General features: G+C 36.2%; 1 protein-coding gene and 1 long non-coding RNA gene across 2 annotated transcripts in view; both read right to left on the bottom strand.

Annotated features, from left to right (window-relative positions):
- Nucleotides 1–1,218: 1,218 nt before the first annotated feature.
- Nucleotides 1,219–3,258, bottom strand: LOC134799894 (uncharacterized). Its single transcript, XR_010145480.1, has 2 exons — nucleotides 2,828–3,258; nucleotides 1,219–2,445 (listed from the first exon to the last, which is right to left on the bottom strand). It is a non-coding gene; the product is annotated as an uncharacterized LOC134799894 (long non-coding RNA).
- An 8,831-nt stretch (nucleotides 3,259–12,089) lies between these two features.
- LOC134806072 (uncharacterized) overlaps nucleotides 12,090–20,775 on the bottom strand; it is a 28,941-nt gene continuing 20,255 nt past the window's right edge. Inside the window, exons 2-4 of the mRNA XM_063779335.1 lie at nucleotides 13,754–14,036; nucleotides 12,807–12,980; nucleotides 12,090–12,391 (exon numbers count right to left, since the gene is read on the bottom strand). Coding sequence (XP_063635405.1) covers nucleotides 12,112–12,391; nucleotides 12,807–12,980; nucleotides 13,754–14,036 — 737 coding nt within the window. The 3' untranslated portion in view covers nucleotides 12,090–12,111. The remainder of the gene's footprint in view (nucleotides 12,392–12,806; nucleotides 12,981–13,753; nucleotides 14,037–20,775) is intronic.

Here is a 20,775-nt window from a genome sequence, read left to right as displayed (position 1 = left end):
TTTGCAACAGGTCAACGAAAGTTATAATAAGTAACCAACAACACATAGTGAGATAACATAGACACACGAGAGAAAATCTCTTCTAAGCATCTAAGAATGTCCCGTTACGTAGGTAGATAAGTAACTGCGGGTTATTATGTGACAACTTATCAAGTCTTAATTGACGCAGCTTTCATTACTCACGCTGCGACGCCAAAGAACCTTGTGGAAGGGGGAACTAGTTACCACCAAGTTGTTACCAGTGGTAACAACTGAGATTTTTTTGTTGTGTGGGAAAAACATCGATGATTGGAACATGCTTACCATTAAATTTGACCCGTGAATCTAATTTCTGTTTATGTCACTACCAAACAGAACATTATTTCCTACGTTATTATTTTAGAACACCCATTCGAGAAAACTATTCAATTACCTTACAAGTCTTGTTAGTTTTATGTAGCCAGTAGTACTCTCAAGAGAAATCTTATGACCTAAGTTAGTCAAGAAACAACTTATAATTAATATCTCTTAATTAGGTACATCTAGGGATCATTTCAGAAGTTTAAGTTCATCTTGGTTTAACTAACTCATGTAACTATAAACAGAAGTTTTTGCATAAAAAGTGACTAAATAATTAACTACATATACTAGAAACCAGAATTAGATAGAGTAGACTGGCAGTTGCAGGCTTGCATTTTATGAGATTATAAAATTATAAAATTTATAAACATGTTTAAACTTCATAATTTTTATGTCTAATAAGTTACTTTTTTAACCGACTTCCAAATCTCAAAAGGAGGAAGTTATCAATTCGGTTGTATGTTTTTTTAAATGTTTAGCAGGTTGGCCCAAAAATACGTTGACGAGAATTTTTACTGCGGCATGCGGTATGTTTTAGTTATTGAAATCATTGTAGTTTTAATTTTGAATAATAGGTATTCAAGAAAAAAAATATTCCTTCAATTTTTTTATCAGAATATTTTTGTGCCAATAGCGTGGCAACGTAGGTACTTATAGATGGTCAAGCAAATCTTGTCAGTAAAAAAAGGCGCGAAATTCAAATTTTCTATGAGACGATATCCCTTCGCGCCTACATTTTTCAAATTTGCCGCCTTTTTCTACTGACAAGATCTGCTTGACCGTTATACGTTCTCTGTTATAGGTATTTTTACTTCAATGTATTTGATTTTGTATATAGTAGAGGTATCTAAAGTATACTCAGAAAAATAAAACTCATAGTATTTGATAAATTCATAATTCATAAATCATAAAAGTACATTACGATACAAGCGCGAATAGTAGGAAATAGGAATAAAGTAGCACCGATATGGTGTACTGTACTGTAAAATTCATAATTCAACGACGTCCCCAGTAATATGGATAGTAATATGGATAGTAATATGGATAGTAATACGGATAGTAATATGTTGTATTATAGTAATACGGGTAGCCATATGTTGTATTATAGTAATACGGGTAGTAATATGTTGGATAATAGTAGCAGGGATATATACAGCATTCGGTATTGGCTCCATTCTTATCTTTTCTTCTGGTGCTACAACGTCCTGCGCGGACGATGGCTTTTGTGCCAATAGTATGCAGTGAAAACAATTTCTCCAGAAACTTTGATCGAATTCTATTCCATGTATCATGTAATGTGTTTTCTTTGGATCTGACTTCTGGCAGAACTGGAAATGAATATTTCTTTTGGTCCTTTGAAATTATTTCTTGGTTTGACTTTTTTAATAAACTTAAAATGTTTTGTATTTTGTTTGCTGTAATATTTCCTACAGGACTTAGGTTATATAAGTATAATGATTCATTATTCTTTGGGTAGTGATTTAGTGACTTTTCTAAGGTCACATTTCGTTCAGTTTCCAAGTTGTGTGGTGTATATTTCTCTTCATTCATATGGTAGGTATTTAGCAACTTTTCTAAGGCGACATTTCGTTCAGTTTCCAAGTTGTTTCCTTGATATTTTCCTACAGGACTTAGGTTTTGTAAGTATATTGATTTTTTATTCTTATGGTTAGTATTTAGCAACTTTTCAAAGGCCACATTTCGTTCAGTCTCCAAGTTGTTTCCTTGATATGTTCCTGCAGGACTTAGGTTTTGTAAGTATATTGATTTTTTATTTGTATTTAACAACTTTTGTACATTTTTCAAGTTTTGCAAAAAATTCGACAGTGGCTTTGAGTTTATTTTTAAATTGTTTTTTAACTTTAGAGGTGAGCGGTATTTTTCGGTACTTTGCTGTAGTGATTCAGGGAAAAATAATGCCCTAAAAACATGTATGGCGGTACGTGGCTTCAGTTGCTCCCACGGGTCTTCTCTTACCGAAAGTAAATCCAGCAAGGAAAGCGTTTTTTTCTTGATCTCAGTTAATTTTTGAGACGGTGGCGCGCAATCACCGATGATAAATAGAAATGATACAATAAGGAGTTGCTTCCATATAAGTCGTGGCATCTGAAATAAATGATTGTTAAAATGGGAAACCAATTCGTATTACAGGCACAGGCACCTGCCGCGATAGCTAAGGATGCTGGTTCGATTCCAGCCTGGGGCACTGGAGGCCTTGGTCACTTTTTCTTAGTACCTACTTATAATATGACATTTATTTCAGTTTACAATTCGTATTACTCAAGTAATAACACAAGCACTATAACTAAACGTATATTTACTATAAAGGACTGTCTCAGTAGGTATATATTGAATAATAATATGCGAATTATTTATGCGAGTTATTTATATTGGTTGTGAGGTACGCCTAGGTACCTACCTATAAGTACGTACATATATTTACTAGTTACAACTGAATATCTCTAATGTAAAATATCAGTAAAATTACCTTTTCCTTCATAAAGATGTCTTCATCAGTGTTAACACTTGTCTATGCGAAAACTGACTGATTATCGTGGCGAGTTAATTGGTTAAAATACTTCAGACCGAATTATTGCTTTTTTAATTCGTCAATTTAGTGTGATTACTAAATTGGTCATAGTTTAGGATACGCTAACCTTATCTAACCCAAAATCGAGCGTGACTATAGTGATAGCAACTGCAGCTGCATTAAGGTACCGTTCGAATTCAGACTACCGACTGCATTACTGGTGCAAATGTCAGAATCGTTGTTGCTGCCAGTATTCTTCACATTTCATTGGGAATTTTATTTTAATTTGACTTTGCAATATTATTATTTATTCTGACATTATAGTGCCCTAGCATTATATATATTTTGACCGTTTTATACTCTGCAAGAGATAATTTTTTGACATAGTTTATATTTACATACATAGAAAAATTTTTGACATTGTATTTAGTATGTTTGTTATGCTCTGACATTCTATGACATTTTATTTTTCTGTATTTGACTTGTACTTTTATATTTATATTTGATTGTTTTATATTTTTTACTTAATTCTTAATTACTTTAATGTATTATTATGGCTTATTATTAACCGGGCAACTAAAATATTAAACAGGAACTTTCATTGGGCATATAATAATATAATTTGGCTGTGCATTAATATTTTAGCGCCAAAAATATATATTAGCCTCAAATATAAGCATCATATTATTAAAAAAACTGGCAGCAAAATCAAGCCACCCAAAAAAATTATAGGGAACTTAAAGTGATAGGTTGGCGACTAAAATAATAAATTGGCATGTAAAGCGATCATAAAATTTAGTTGTCATCTAGTTGTTCACCCCTAAGTATAGTCATAACTGAGCATGTCGTTTCAGCTAAGGTAGTATTTTAACACGAAAGCAGTTAAATTTAATGAATATTGGTCACTTTTTACACAAAACACCTCAAATTAATTTACCAAAACGTAATGGTCAGTAATGGAGACCATTGTCTCCAATGTAATAATTCAGTTGCCAAATAAATACTTGGTACCTGCCTAAAAATAATCAAAAGCTGTAACGGCATTAAAATACAACTCATATTGATATATTTTAAGGCTCCGTTTTTGTTGCCAAACTATTAATTTTAGTACCCGTTTCTACATTCGGCGTCAAAAAAATCGCACCTCGCGAAAAATTCGTTTCAAGCAAATATAGCTCTTATCTTATGCATCGTACCCTGTCAATGTTGGTATCATTTGAAAGCGAAATTAATGAATTTTAAAAAGATAAATCGTTATTTTCCGTTAAAACAACCATCGCCAAACATCGGCGTTTTATTTCAAAAAGGGCCGAGATCCGATTTTAATGGGTCCCTTCTTGTGCAAACATGGACGGGTATAAAATGGGGGGTAAAGGTTAGTTATGGGTCATTCGCTCTCCAGAGGTCACTGAGGTCACTATTGAACAGTTACAGCAAGAAAAATCCCTTGGACATGGATACCAGGCCAGAAGAAGCAGCTCAAGAGGTGGCACTGCTGCAAACAGGAATATGGCAGTATCAAGATGTTTAAAGATTTAACATAAGCGGGTTCCGAGTGCGTCGAGTCTTGCAGCAGTTCCAGAAGACTGGTGATTACATCAATAAGTCTGGATCTGGAAGATATCGCTGTTATTCCGCTAGAGACAACCGGTACATTGTATCGAACTCTTTGCAGAACCGTTTCTCCGACGCTGTTGAGCTGCAGCAGCAGCTTCAAGCAGCTCGAATAACAGCAGTAAGCATCTCTACGATCGGAAGAAGGCTGGAAGAGAAGAGGATGTTGCCCCGTAGAGCTGCTACAGGCCCCCAATTTAAGCCAGAGCATCGAATAGCCTGGAGGCAATTTTCCCGACTGCACGAATTTGACGTTTGAACAATAGAGGAATGTCCTCTTTTCCGACGAGACGAGGGTGTGCTTTTGCACCAACGACAGGTGCAGGAGGGTGTATAGGACGCAGGGAGAGCAATTCACGCAAGCCTGCACCGAAGAAACCGTCTGCTAAAGGCGCGGATCTCGCATGTTCTGGGACGGCATTTCGATCGACGGGAAAACTGATCTGGTGGTCACACCAGGGATCCCTGACTGCTCGGCGTTACATAACGGAGATCTTGGAGGAGCATGTGGTCCCATATGCTGGTTTTGTTGGACCCAACTTCCAGTTTATGCATGACAACGCCCGCTACCACACTGCGTTGATTATGCGAGACTACCTGCGTGAGGTTGGGATCACCGCAATGGAGTGGCCAGCAAGGAGCCCTGACCTGAACCCAATCGAACATCTCTGAGATCAGCTAAAACGGAGGGTGCGGTCGCATGATCTTGCTCCTGCCACTCTCGACAAGCTTCAAGACGCCACTATTGAGGAGTGGAACCACTTTACCAAAACGGCATCGTGACACTCATGACAGTCATGACTGTTCACATGGAAGCTACTCGGAGGGCAAGAGGATGTAGCACTAGGTTTTAAGTTTATTTTTAAGTTAATTTTTTCTGTCTCTGGTGATTTTGTAGTGTTTTTTATTCTTTGTAATTTGAACCTGAATATATATCGTCAATTTTACGACATTTTCCTATAGACGGTTTCATAACCTTTCAAATAAGGCCCCATAGTCTTATCTTGCCTTATATAATATAAGGTTTAAAACCGCTTGAAAGAAAAAAGTTAGGATGTGCGATTTTTTTGACGCTGAGTGTATTTTTTTAAACTACCCAAATTTGATTAATTAGTTGACCGGTTAAATACGTGCCTATTATTATTATTGCTTATAATCTGACGATTTTTTTGTGAATTCATGTTATCTGGAAACATTGTGACATTGTTAAATATCATGTAATATTCAATAAGAAATAAATTAATCTATCTATCTAATCTATATATTCTTGACATTTCCGGCAGAAATGTTGCACTACAGTGATGCTGATGGTGTAGTCTGTTGTGACACGGCACTTTGTATGGTTAGCTCAGTTTAACGTTTTTAGGATTGTCTCGAATATAGTGTAGTTTTGTTCTATGGCAAGGAAGTCTTTGATATAGCAACAATATACATGACGGGCATTCAGCCAATAGGAAACAAATTGAAGCTGATGGTGTTGCTACTTCAAATTAAATCCTAAATTTATGGAATAATATTAATAAATATTTAAATCAAAAACTTAATTTATAAATACAAAATAGGTTGAAATATATTCAAATAATTGAATATGATTTATTTCTTTGGGTTATACTTGCATATAAAATTATTCCATGAATTTCATTAGTTACTGTTATTTTGATTGTGTCATCCCAGGGACAGAATGGTTTGAGATCATTTCCTGGCTGGTTTTCGCCCTGGATGGGCATCTTTTATACATAGAACAGTGAAGCGAAGTACATCATGCTCTGGTAGCATCGATCAGAGGCTTGGTTATGCAGTAGCCGCTGCATCCATGAGCTAGGGAGCTCATGCTGTTGTTATTTTGCCACAAACAGTAAGTAGAATATGATAATATATAGATGTCCTCGGGTGCAACTCCTTGTTGAACCTTTGTTTGACCATTTCGCTTTGTTTCCAGTCTGCTGGTAAAACAATGTTGGTGGGAGGGAGTATCAGAGCTGCGAGATGAGTCCACTCTAGGAATTTCCAGCTGGTGAGAAACTTAGATCATATAATGTCTCTTAGGTTAGCAGAGCACATGCTTCTAGTTATTAATCTTGAATTGTTTCTTTCAGCTGACTGGGGTTTTCGTTTTTATGTTACTACGTATGTGAAATCAGTTCGCATATCAGAGTATGGAAGTCTGTCCATATTCCTAAAACTTCAAGTGTGTCTGGTGAGCAGTTCGCCATAAGAATTTCGCTCTTCTGCTGGATGGAGGTGACGTCACCTTCAAACTGAGACCTTAGTCCTTCGGCGTTGCTCTGCGGTGTCGGGTCAGATTCCCGCTGCAGCAAATCAGCTCCGGCACAGCGGAGGATCACACGTCGGGCTTGAACTGGTGGAACATTGTTATGAGGTTGGTGTACGCTTTCCTTCCGTCCTAGAAGCATTTCAAAATTTAAAGTTAAAGAATTTAGTAGAATCATATGTGATGGCAAATGATAATTTAGGGACTAACAAATTTAGATAGGTCTGCTTGTAAATCATTTTAGAACCATTTCTGGCACGACCCAGCTCTGTCGTCTGACATTATTAAAATAAGGTGCTTATGCTAGCTTAATGATTTACATGTAGAATAACTGCCCGTGTTCGAATTAGTAATAAATGATGTGTCACAAAAACTAACTTTCATTCATGTCCTTTATTGCCATGAATAGTTGATGGAAATAAGTTTAGCACCTGCTTGAGCTTTTGGTAAGATTTAGTTTTTATTTAATTTAGTAACTTTAATTGTCCGTGAGTTTCCTCAGGGAAAGCCCACAGCCGGGCTAGGAATATTTACGTGACACTGTATCCAAACGGTACTTTTACTGTTGCGGCGTTAAAGCGGGCGTTATCATTGTGAATTCCCTTGATAAAATGAGTGACAGATTGCACGTTTCAGTCGCGACAGTAATGCGGCTCAGAGCGTCAGTCACTTTATAGGAACATGACAGTGACAGCGTCTCTGCATCAACGCAGCAACAGTAAGGATAACATTCCATTTCTGACCGCAGCTGCACTACTAGTACTAAACGCGTCGGTGTTATTGTCAATTTCCACAGTGAAATGAATGGTAGTGCTGCTGTCGTTGGAAATGGACTGTCACCATAAGCCTGCAGTTTTCATTAATAATTATAAGTTTATACGAAATAAATACCTTAAGTATCTCTGTTTTGACTATGTATATATTCTTGACTGTGTCTAAATCCTTACAAATAATTCCACCCGCTCCTTGGCCATCGTAACTTGCTGAGCATATCTACCAGCTCTCCCAATTCTTCCGCTTGCTCCTTATGAGGATTATGTTCCATCTCAAGTTCTTTCAATGCTGTAAGCATTTTTAGCATACTACTGGGTATACTCTGTTTTCCATCGTCTTTGGTAGTTTTTTGTAAAGTTGGTTGGTTGGTGGTTGGTTGGTCGTTCTCTGTTGTAATGGAGTTTGTGTCCATGTCAGGAAATATTTGACGGCTTGCGTGGGTTGCGGATAAGAAAAGTAGGAAATATGTTATACTGTGATCTATAGCCATCTGGAACGAGGAAATATTATTCGAAGGATCAATTTATTATGTCTCATTTAACTGATATATATTTAGGACCGACCAATAATAAAATCAGCCAGATCATAAAATTACTAGACATCATTCCTCTTATCGACCTGGCACATTATGATACTTTTAAACCTGGCCAAATCTTAGTTATATCATGAAATGGCGGCGTATCATCATATGCCTAAGAATTTCCTGATCTTGGGGATTTTACGATCGATCGGCGACTTAAATACATAACAATATAAATAGTTAAAAAATGCATGCTTTCTTGTCTACTAACAATAGTATATAAGTCACGATTGTAAACATTTACCTTAATATTAAGTAAGAGTTGAGGGCGGCGCGCCAACAAACTGGTTACTCCAGTTTGGCGCATTTATTGTATATATGTATCATTGTAATTGTTTATATGAATAAATGAATTAATAATTAATAATAATCATTAGGTACTTATATATTTATACATAAGCTTACCTCCATTTTCGGGAATATGAGCGTTGTAAGTTGTAATCGATGGTTCGGAATTATATATGGTACCTAAACCCTTATACGACTAGAATTTTGATATTTAAATAATTATTTTAACAACTCTTTTTAAGATTTTTATAAAATAAACTATTATTTCACCTTGAATCTCGAATTCAGTTTACTTGTTCATATTTGATAAGGGTTCGATTTCAGTTTATAGCAAACATAAAACAAAAATATGGATACTAAAGTAGGTACCTATTACCTACACTGTAAGTGTGTTCACATGTTCAATGAAGTAGCTATGGGGGAATGGGGCATCTATTAATAGTAATGGGGGGGGGGGGGGGGGGAGGATACTGAAAAGAATTACGAATGGTCACCATGGGAGGGGGTCTAAGGCAATACGACACGTGTATTTTTTTCTTAAATTGGGCCAAGCCTAAAAGTTTAACTAAGAGTACATTTAGCTATTTAGCGGTATAATGTTACCAATGTATTGTGTGAAATAAGATATGAAAGAAAGAATATTTAAAGTCATAAGTTTCTTTTAATTAAACGTCCTAATTGTGTTTGTGTGTTGACAAAAAAATTACACGTCATATTCATATTGGAATATTTTTAATTTTTTATTGTATAGCAAATTAGCCTCGGAGTAATTAACAATGGAGCCGCCATTAACAGGCGTTCCCCTCTGTCGAAAATAGGCGGCCAATGGTCAACCATTTGTATGGACTGACGTTTATCTGACATAACGTACCTATACATTTGATGTGCCCCTCCCCCGCAAAAAACGGCAGACTATTTTGTACCGAAAATTTTAGACATGGCGTCTCCGTTGGTTATATCCTCTAAGAAATTAGCAATAAATATGTGTTCTAGTTATTTTGAACACCATGCCCGGTAAGTCAATTCCTGCTGCTTTTGATAACATTCTCATTAGAATCTTAAGCAGAATTTCGGTAAGAAACTATTTTAAAGACTAGGTATTAGGCAAACTTTACAAACTTGATTTTTCGTTGTGGCTTCACCCGGTTATGACACTGATGCGAATTTGCATGTTGGTGTATGAGGGTGACAGCGCCATTCACGTATATAGCAATGTCCCGCTCGCACACCGGAGCGATGTGCGGATTCGCATCCAATCTGAAGACCGCCTTACTTACTTATCTACGCTTGATTACCTACTATCAAGCACTTATGCAGCAAACGTGGAGTAACAGCAAATATAACATATCTTATAACAGCCTTATATTAGAGCCATAACTTTTTTTTATCTTTCTATCAATAAATCTGTCTGTTAGCTAAGAGTTTCTTGTATATTGTCACCTAACACAAGTCGTGGGACTTAAGACCTATAATTGAATGAACAATGCACTCGACGATCGAGAGATAGTTGAACGACAAGCACCACTGGAGCATGGGATAATCGTCCTTACGCAATGTCTTCGTAATGCATAACATAACTTTGAAAGTGATGCGATATAATCTTTGCTAATGAAAGTCACTCACAATGAGTAAAATGAATTAGTTTTAAACAAGTTTCAAAACTATTTGTTAATTTTATTGTTGGTCATAAATAATAAATATTGTAATTTTTGTTTAATTTATCTGGTGGCTTGTCTTTAACATTACCTACGTCAACTTTTAAAATTTTGTAAATACTAGGGTTGCCTGACTAATCAGGTTCTTTTTTCGAATTGTCAAAGCGATTAGCTAATATGAAATTTATATGAAATAAGGCCCCGGGGGCAAAGTTTGTTTTGCGTTTTAAAATATTTTTATCGTCGTCATCACAATTACTCTAGAATGAAACCGTAAAACTAGTGTCGCTTTTTTAATCTGCCTTATAATTTCATAGCTATCTAAGGAATTGGGTTTTTGTGCCATTTCCTACCTTGCCACAGTGACAATAATAGGCCGGAAGTAGGTATTATGAAGGGTACCTAATGGCTACCTATCATACTGAAAATCTAATAAGTTACGAAGTAGCACAGAATTCAAGTTACTTGGCTATTACATGCATTACAAAAGTAAAGGGTTCTATGGATATCCATTAACCTACAATACCATTGTTTTTCCGTACAATAGGTAGATGTAGTGCAGATGCAAGATGGTGATCAGTCGTGCGTTCAGAGAGAAGTTATTTAACGAAACATTTAGGCCGATTGCGGACAAAGATTACCGCAAATACAAAAAAAAAGATGCGTGTGGTCGACATTTTCGTAACGTCAATTTTATGTACCAAACTTTGGGGGAAATCTTGTAGGAACTAGACCTTTTAAAGAGTTGAGTTGATTATGGTTTTGGGTTGTTTGTTAATATAAACTACCTAGTACTCGACACTTTCCTATGTCGGCATCTTCAAAATCTTGTGCATCCTATACATAGTACATTGGCCCCAATGAAATTTTAACTCTTTATCAATTTGACAGAGTTAAATTTGAACTGGCAAATTTTGATACCCTATAGTCGTTAGTAGGCTAATCTATTTGACGTCGGTTGTCAGTTATGATATCGATAAAGTAAGTGTCTCTTCTTGATTGGCGTGAAGATTATTTACTGCCAATCCAGGAAAAGGCCTAAGTAGATACCTACCTAGGATTGGAGAAAATGAAACAAAGTATGTAGTTGTATCGTTTACCTTTTTATTTATTTACAATATTAATATATCTACAAAAAAATCAAGCACATAATACTGCATACGCTTTATGTGTTCCTCTTGTTAATGTTTATTACTTAATTAATTTAAATTTTGTGTTGCTAGTGGATAAAATTATTAAATATAGGTACACAGGACTAGACAAATACTTGTTTACAACAATACTCATACCTTTTCTAAGAATTTCCGTGATAATTTTTACTTTTAAATTTAACTCCGATCGATCTATTTTATGTTGATTACTAATTCCGAGATGATCCGTAAAACACAATCCGTACATATAAGTTATTTACAACATGGACCGCTATGTACAGTCGACTGTACATAGCGGTCTTTGCAATCCTATATTTGACGTCTTTCTAAATACCTATAATTTGATGTAGATAGCTACATTATCTACATGTTCACGTCATGTATATCACTTCAGGTGTGGCTGCACAAGACTGCCAAGAGTGCAAAGTCCGTGCAAACTTAGCCTAGGCGGAGTGTACCTAATCCTTTTTCCATTTGCTAAATTTCTTCTAAATTTTCTGCCTTCACTACCTATACCACAATGACGGGGCGACCTTAAAATTCTACTTCCACTGGCTTAACGCATGTTCAGTTTATTTTGGAGGACTAAAATTAAAAAGTAAACCTTCAATTAACCAAAAGTGATTTCCGACTGCTAATTTTGACGCTCCGCCGCTGCTATATATTTATACAAATTATCTAGGAGGTACTCTAGGGTGCCTGCTATGGTTATTGGCCACTACATAGTAATTGGCCGCTCTTAACAATAAGGTTTCAATTGGCTTGTTTCTTTCTGATTTGTTAGGAAAGACCCCTATAGTGGCCTATAACTATGTACAGTTTGCCGATAATGGCAGTGAGCAGCGATACAGTGTAAACGTCCTGCACTTGCTCCTGTCCTTCGCCTTGCCTGCCTGCCTTGCCTGCCTTCATCGGAACATCAGCAAATTCTGCAGCAGTCTTAAAGGAGAGGACCTGCACAGAGCCCGTCTCCTCGGACATGGGTACCGTCTAATACACATGGCAAACTGCCGATCACACTCGCAAGACCTCGCAGCGCAGCCGTTGATGAACTGGTGTTGGGTCTTGTAGTTCTCCAGCGCGCAGAGCGGCTCGCCGTGGTAGCACTTCCAGTAGTACGGCTGGAAGTAGACCGTGAAGAAGGGACAGTAGATGTTCTCGTAGCAGCGGTCGTGCATTCTGCAGCAGCTGTGGAAAAAGGAATGGTTTAGGGATGGGATTGACGGAAATGTTTTGGAGTGTATCATGTTTCGAGCTAGTAGATGTGCTTAGGGTGAATGACCTAACGTTCGAGCGATTAGGTAAAAAAATATTGTACAGATGCACATTACATGAATAGCTTTCAGAAAAATAAAATAAATTAGAAGTAGTACAAATCGGCAGTAGCGCCCATATAATTTGTAAGACAGTGGATAGCAGCCTGTCCTGTAGTACATCATGTTGTACCACCAGCCGCAAAAGTGCATGGCGACTTTATGGCTTTAATATGATGATAATAAATTATGAATTCATTCAGAATTTCTCCATGCAATTTCGCAGCTCACTGTACATACAGATGTACCAGATTTATGAGAGTAAGAAGGATATATGATAAGGAAATTACTTGTCAATCCCATCTGTAGGCCTCCCCTCCCCGAGGAACCCGCAGTAGCACCCATATCCTTTGTAAGACAGTGGATCGCAGCCTGTCGCGCAGTACATCATGTTGGCCAGATGCACCACTCCGCGCTTCCCCCGATTTTCGCCTTTGTTGACGAATGGCTGGGGTTGGACATGCCTGTGTAAAAGGAAATTAGCTTATGTATTTGGGGCATGGCATCCCAGAGAAGTGTCGCGTGTCGTGAAATATCTACTAAACTAGAAGCACTTTCTACTGAAGCAACAGTAAGCAAGACATAAGCAAGATGTATCAATTGGTAAGCATTGCAGTAGGGTAAGTCTTGCTAAAGTGGGTATGAAGTGCTTCTGGTTTTGTAGATATTTAATTAACAAAGACACAAGCGCCATCGGTTGACCTTATTTTAACGCAACGACATAATTAGGTAGGTACTTTTATGCCTTATATACCTACTAACGTGACTCAGTTTACATAAAGGAAATCCGCATTCTTGTGTTCTATGCTTTGTTGTATTCACTGTTGTTGGCAATTTTATACCTCTGTCGTGTTGTTTATTTTCAAATATAAGATTGTCTATTACATAACTTTATTAATTACTTATTAGGTATAGTTATTGTATGCAAACTTGAAAGATCTACTAGATCTACTAGATCTAGTTAGATTATTTATTAAAAGTTTTTTTAAAGTTCTATTCATTCATAGGACAACTGGTTCTAACTCCAGCCACCTCCAGCTCCTACCAATGAGTTATTCGGAACTTTTCGGCGAAGAAAAACATCGTGAGGAGCAATAAGGCCTACTTTCCCCTTTTTTGGAAAGGTGACACGGAAACTGTCTATCTATTCTTCTTTTTTCTAGAGATTAGGTTACTGAGTGGACCTCAAGTTCGTAGAGCAAAGTCAAGACAACGCTAGGAAGGTTATAATACATACCTAACTCCCTTCAAATAGTCCTCCTCAGGCACAGAAGTCCTAAAAGGGTCTCTAGCAAACCCGACCAATAGCTGATGCTTGTTTTGACTACCTGCAAACTCCTCATACTCTAACTCATTATCTTTGGTATCTAAATAAGAGTCTCTATCACTAGAACTAAAGGGCCTGGGGACTGTATTAGTAAGGTTGTAGTTTGGTAAGGTGAATGGCCGCGGTTGGTGGTGTATTTGGACGTAGTCTGTGTTGTTGTAGATTGAGTCGTAGGAGAGATGTCGGGACCAATCTGGAACGAAGAAATGTGTTATTAATATAAATATTCTATGGCACACGCAATCAAAAGGACACACAAAGAAAATAGGGAGTGTCCAAGGTACAGCAAGTTTAGTTAGGTATTTTTGTACTAAATAAATAGATAGTTTTGGAATAACGTTGCTTGTTTATAATAAAACTTTCCGCAACTATTACACACGATAAGTACCTATACTCAATATAAACGCAAAATGTTTAGATAATTTACATTATTGATTAGGACTTTTAGTGACCATCAATCGGTTTGTAGATAAGTTACGTAGAAGGTAGTAAATAGGTACATTAGGTACAATTACTAGCTCGTCTACACTAAGTTCATATCTACAATCCTACATATAATAGCCATACTTGACATACCACTTGTCGTGCAGATTTAGCGTGGACGGGTGGACGGACTCCAGTCACTAGTACTACATTGTTAACTTCACCTACTTAAAAAAATTCATGCCTACGAATCTACGAATTAAAAAATGACAAAGACATTGCCCTTATTCTCACTCGGTTAAGAAGCCGCATTTAAATTCGATCATTAGTATTACACTATTACATAAACATCCAAACCATGGAACCGGACCGGATTAGCCTACTCCCATGCATTTTCATACTTCGTTGGGTTTCCATTCAGACGCGTAACCTATTATACAACCACTGTGCATTCAATTGGCTCATGGAATAACGACAAAACCTCTTTGTAACCAATATGAACATACGACCTTTTCGATGTTAAACCCATTGGTAAAAAGTCGGAAATGCCGTGAAATAAAATGGACATAAATCCTTTAGATTTGGATAGTGCTTGGATGCATGCATTGTTTTGGAGATGTAGTGCATGAAAAGTGGCGATTTTTCAATGGTTAGTGGGTGAATTTGTTATGGAAACTGTTGTAATCTGCGATTAACATCATACGGGAGATAATACATGCACATGCAATTTTATTATGGCTTTTTCGTAAGCTGTTGAAAATAACTGAAACAGATTCTACCTACCTATAGAACCTAAAGGAGGTTTAAAATGTTGACTGACTGCTCAAACATTTTAATAATTTCGTTTTAATTATAGTACCTAATTCAGGAAATTTCCTAGAGTTAGACCAAGAAAAGTCTGCAGCGATTTTGATAGCCCACGCGGTGCAAGTGTTATTTTAAACGTCAAACTTCTATGAAATTATGACGTATCAATAACACTTGCACTGCGTGGGCTATCAAAATCGCTGCCGACTTTTCTTGGCCTAACTCTATAGTAAATACTTAGTACAGTGCAAATGAAAGAAGCGCCTGGCGTCCGTTGGCTCGTTGGGTGGACGACATCCGGAAAATTGCGGGTCACGTCTGGATGAGATTAGCTCAGGACCGGGACAAGTGGCGTACTAGAAGAGAGGCCTATGCTCAGCAGTGGGCGATAAAGGGCTGATATGATGATGACATTGCAAATACAATAAAGCTAAATTGTGAACGATAGTTAACAGACATTTTTTGTATCTCCCGTTTACACACAATGTTATTCCTATATTAAATGCTCGAGTTATTTAATGTATTTCTGAAAGCCTTGTATCAAGGTTCTGTATTTATATTGAAAACGATGACGTAGGTACCTAATACGGACATGAATAAGTAATCATTGAATCTTCCCAATTATCACATCATTAATATTGCCGCGATCATATACAATAACCAACTAAACGCAAATACAGGAATCATTAGTATCATTACCCCGTTTAATGTTGGCAAACAATCAGCGTAATCTCGATGAATTAATGTCATTACTAATGTCATTGTCACGGGATCCAACTAGTATTTTTAATTAAGGCGGACGCGGATATCATGTTTTTGATTTTTTATTTGTTGTAAGTTTAAAAAAAAGTAAAAAGTAATCGCTGAGTTCTCTCATGAATAAAATTGCGGATTTTTAGAAGTATTTCTCATATTTTTAGTGTGTTTTAGACCCTATGTTCGTGATTTTTTCTATCGAGCGAATGTCAAAAATCAGGATTCGAAAATGAGAAAATCCTCAAGATTGCTAATTAAATTTATGGCAACCGTATTGTTATCTAAAAAAGCGGTATGATTTTTTCAAAAATCCGCTCTTTGAACCTACGGCACCTTAAGGGCAATACGGGTAACAGTAGCTAGCCGTCACATTGGGGCATGTACACATTGATTAGTGTTTAGCGCGAGCTTATACATATATTGGTTGTACAACTTGTAAAATAAATCATAAATAAATCATTTATTTTTCGTGATAAACTTAGTGTACATACAAAAGTAAAATTAAAATTAAATTAACATTGTACAAGTTTGGATAAGTATAAAAAATAAAATAACTAGTGATCATGCCAATTTAGTTGATTAGTTGATTAGCCAGGACAATACTAGGAATAGGTGCGGATTATAGATTTGGACTTGACATAAATTATTAAATAGATTTCAATTAATTTTTGTTTTAAAGCCTGACAAGTAATAAATTATCATTGTCAAGAGGGCGCTGTTATTCTCATGTACAGGATGACGGTTCAGTATAGCATGAAAAAAATAGTTTCAGTGAAATTCTGCAACATGGTGCATGATCATAAATATTACTGGTCAGCAATTCTTTATCGTGATAATGTGATGTTTTATAATGAGCATACTTAACAAGTAAAGTTAGGCATACCTATTAATCATTGACCTCTGTTGAAAAGATTATTGTTACTGAAAATATAGATCAATATTTTTTTTACGATTATCAGTCATGCAAATTGTAGATATCGTGATTCTTATAATTATTGTAAAATAAGTTTAAAAAATCCTTCGTATGAAATTAGCCTAGTTTGAAACTCGATAATTTTATCGAAGTGATTAAACACCTACTTAAAATTAATAATAACCAATAATTAATTATTATACTTTATAATTATTTACGTGGTATGCAGGGTACGTAATATAGTGCATCATAATTATCTTCCTTCGTATTTACACGGAAACGTACGGACGTGTCTTGCTATTTCAGTCAGTCTCGGTACAAAAAGTACTGACTTTGACTGAAGTAGCATGACAAAATACGAACGTTTCCGAGAAAATACGATGGAAAACAATTATTGCACTACATCTGTACGTCCACAGATCATATATAAACAGTAGCTTTACTTATACCGGGTGTGGCCTGTAACACGAGCAAATAATTAAAACATAGATTGTACTCCTCAAACGGTGACACTTTTGTTCAGCAACTTTTAAAAATTATGAAGTATTTAGACTTCCTATTTTTCATACAAAATAAATATTATCTTCAATGGACGCCATCGCCACGCCATATCATTTGTGATTGACGTTGCTTGTCATGCCTTAAACACTTAGAGGATATAACCAACGGAGACGCCATGTCTAAAATTTTCGGTACAAAATAGTCTGCCGTTTTTTGCGGGGGAGGGGCACATCAAATGTATAGGTACGTCATGTCTGATAAACGTCAGTCCATACATATGGTTGACATGTGGTTGACCATTGGCCGCCTATTTTCGACAGAGGGGAACGCCTGTTAATGGCGGCTCCATTGTTAATTACTCCGAGCTTAAACATAACAAAATTTGCAATACATTGCATCTTAGAATAAACTTTAAAGTGTAATAAAAATCAAACCCCAAGTTATTTTTAAAAGTTGCTGAACAAATGTTGGTCGGTATGAGTAGTACAGCCTACAGTTACATTTTTTGCTCGTATTACAGGCCACACACGGTATATTATAAACACTTACCCCCTTATTCATAAACGTTTACTAAAGTTGACAAGGCGATAATAATCGTTTGTCCCTTTCCGACGTATTGGTATGATGGAAAGGGACAAACGATTATTATCGGCTTGTCAACTTTAGTAAACGTTTATGAATAAGGGGGTTAATCTACGCACTATGGAGTAGCTGTCACGTAAACTGTTTGTAGACATTTTTTTGGAAGTTTAGCACATTAATTTACTTAGAAGTGACGCACTTAAGTAATAATACGGTAAAAACATATTTCTTCGATTCTTTTTTAAATTAAGCCAATCGAAAAGCGACTTAGAGGAATATATCATATCACAAAAAAAACTGTCATAGGGATCGTCAATATCATCATATCTGGAACCAAAGGACTTTAAAACGCTACCCATTAGCTCCTTCATCATGTGCCGGGGAGCACAATGTATATTGTGGGAAAAGCTCTGAAGTTGTTGACGGATCTTTTCTAGGCGGTAATTATTGCACAAAAACAAAAGATCCCTATGGGTCGGCTTGCTACACAGCAAGGGCCTCCGAAAACGATAAGATAAGATAAGATCAATATCATCATTCGACGCGTGAAGTATAGCTTCCTATTAGCTGCCTGCTGCTTCGTCTGATTCCTCGGGTCAGAAACTATCTCCATACCTAAGTAAATAAAAAAAAAACAATAAAAAAATCATTTTGTATTTTTATTATACGGGTTAGGTATTTTTTATTACGAAGAAGTCTAAGAGCTCGTGACGCAAATACACAATAATGAATCTGCGTAATACCAGCACTGCAGTTCGACGATCAGCAAAATTGCGATAATTGCAAGCACGATACAAACTATTGTTTCTAGTATAGCGTGAGAGATTAAAAGATGGTTCGACATAATTTGACACGTTTTGCATGGTTGGCATCTCAAATTAATGTAATGGTTTGAGGTGACGGACGCCGGGCTTCTGGAGCCCTATTCAGATTTGACTATTTGTTATGGGTTTGAATTGGTTTTAATACGACCTTGAAAATCGCTTATCACGCTGTTTGGTACATGCGAAATGAACTGAAAGCCGTGCGCGAGATGCGTGCCAATAATCAAGTCAATCGTCAAGGTCATATCATCAAAACCAGTTCAAAACCATAATAAAATACAGATGTAGTGCATAATTATTTTCCATCGTATTTTCACGGTAACGTACGAACGTGTCTTGCTATTTCAGTCAGTCTCGGTAGAAAAAGTACTGAAGTTGACTAATTTGAAGTAGCATGACAAATACGAACGTGTCCGAGAAAATACGATGGAAAACAATTATGCACTACTTACATACATATGTATTGCCATTTATTTGATGAATGTATTGTGTCTATGAATGGGTAAAGGTAAAGATCGTAAATGAAACTATTAAAAATTATCCAATTTTTGGAGGTTTGCCTTATCTTAAGCATTTGAATCGCTTCGCAGCGGTCGGCAAACTTTTAGCAACCAAGGGCCACATAGCAGTTAACGAAGTGGACGCGAGCCGCACTTTGTTAATATTTATGACTTTATCAAATATTGTCATTTGTCAATATTACATACATAATAGCCAGAGAGGCTCGCGGGCCGCTGGTTGCCGACCGCTGCCCTAAGTAGTTCACAATCGTATTAACTAGAGATGCCACGAATATTCGGCAACTACTCGGTATTCGGCCTATTCGGCCACTTTGCCGAATATTCGGCATTCGGCCGAGAGAGAGGCCGAATATTCGGTATTCGGTATTCGGCCAAATTCACTATTCGGGGCATCTCTAGTATTAACTACGCGGAAAAAAATAGTTGCAATTAAGACTTTCGGCGTGTGCTCTATGATACTAATTTCAACAAAGTTTTCACCGTAATTAGTACAGTATAATAATTAAAGTATACGAGGCATATACATAGTAAGAGAAATTACGATATGGTTCATTATTTGCTGTTCCTCTTTCTCTATCTACGTATGTAGATATCTATGATATATAGATTGGAGAGGCATTTCAGTGGTTCAATATAAAATTTAAATATTGCAAAAATAAATAAAATATATTACAGTTATTTTGCAACACCGTGTGAACCTAATGTAACTTATTATTAGCAAACAAATGAAATTCAGGTCATTGACCCAACGCGACCGTCATTGACCTTTGTTTAAGTTTGGAATGGCTGCGTACGTCGAAAATTGCGGATTGGTGCAACGCACGCGGAGCATGAGTACAGTGCGAATAAAAGAAATTTAGCAGTATTTTAACTACCTTTAAGTGTAACTGAGCGTGTTATATTTTTATTTGTAGCATTATTTATGTGTAGAATAGAGTATAATCAATTTTACCCCTTTTATATCTTTTAAAAGCGAAAAATTGGACGGAATCTTTCCAGGTAGTACTTTTTTGGTAGAAAATTATATTATGTCTTTGCAATAAGTGTTACGACTTCTTAGTTAACAAAGTGCACGATGATAGTCTTGATCTTGAGCATTTTTGACCCATATTTCTTTAGCCATAGCCGAAGAGGAGTCCATTTATTTAATCATTTTACGTTCAATTCATTTTTCACGACCATAAGTTTAGTGCCATACGCAAAATACTAGATATTTAATGGAAGTAATTTATTCAATAACAAAACTTATACAAACTATTATTAAAATTATGTATAAACTAAATAAATTAAAACTAAAACTAATAAAATAAATAAATAATATAATAGATATTTTATCTACCCTAAGTTAAATGTCTAATTTATTAATGTTTTAACATAAATGTACTGACTATAATTATTTGGTTAATGTTAATGGTGAATAGACAATTTACAGTTAGTTTCTACTGATCAATAATATGCAACACATACAATAAAGTAATCTGTAGCTACTTATGTATAAGAACAGTTTTTGCTAAAGTAGTGTATATTTTTGAAAGGAACTGGAAATCATACCTCAAAATCAGACCCTAAAACTTCGATATTTGAATAAGTAGTCAAAACATATTA

This window comes from Cydia splendana, chromosome 2 (genome assembly GCF_910591565.1).
Source record: "Cydia splendana chromosome 2, ilCydSple1.2, whole genome shotgun sequence".
In the NCBI taxonomy this organism is placed as follows: domain Eukaryota; kingdom Metazoa; phylum Arthropoda; class Insecta; order Lepidoptera; family Tortricidae; genus Cydia; species Cydia splendana.
This window is presented reverse-complemented; position numbering and strand designations above follow the sequence as displayed.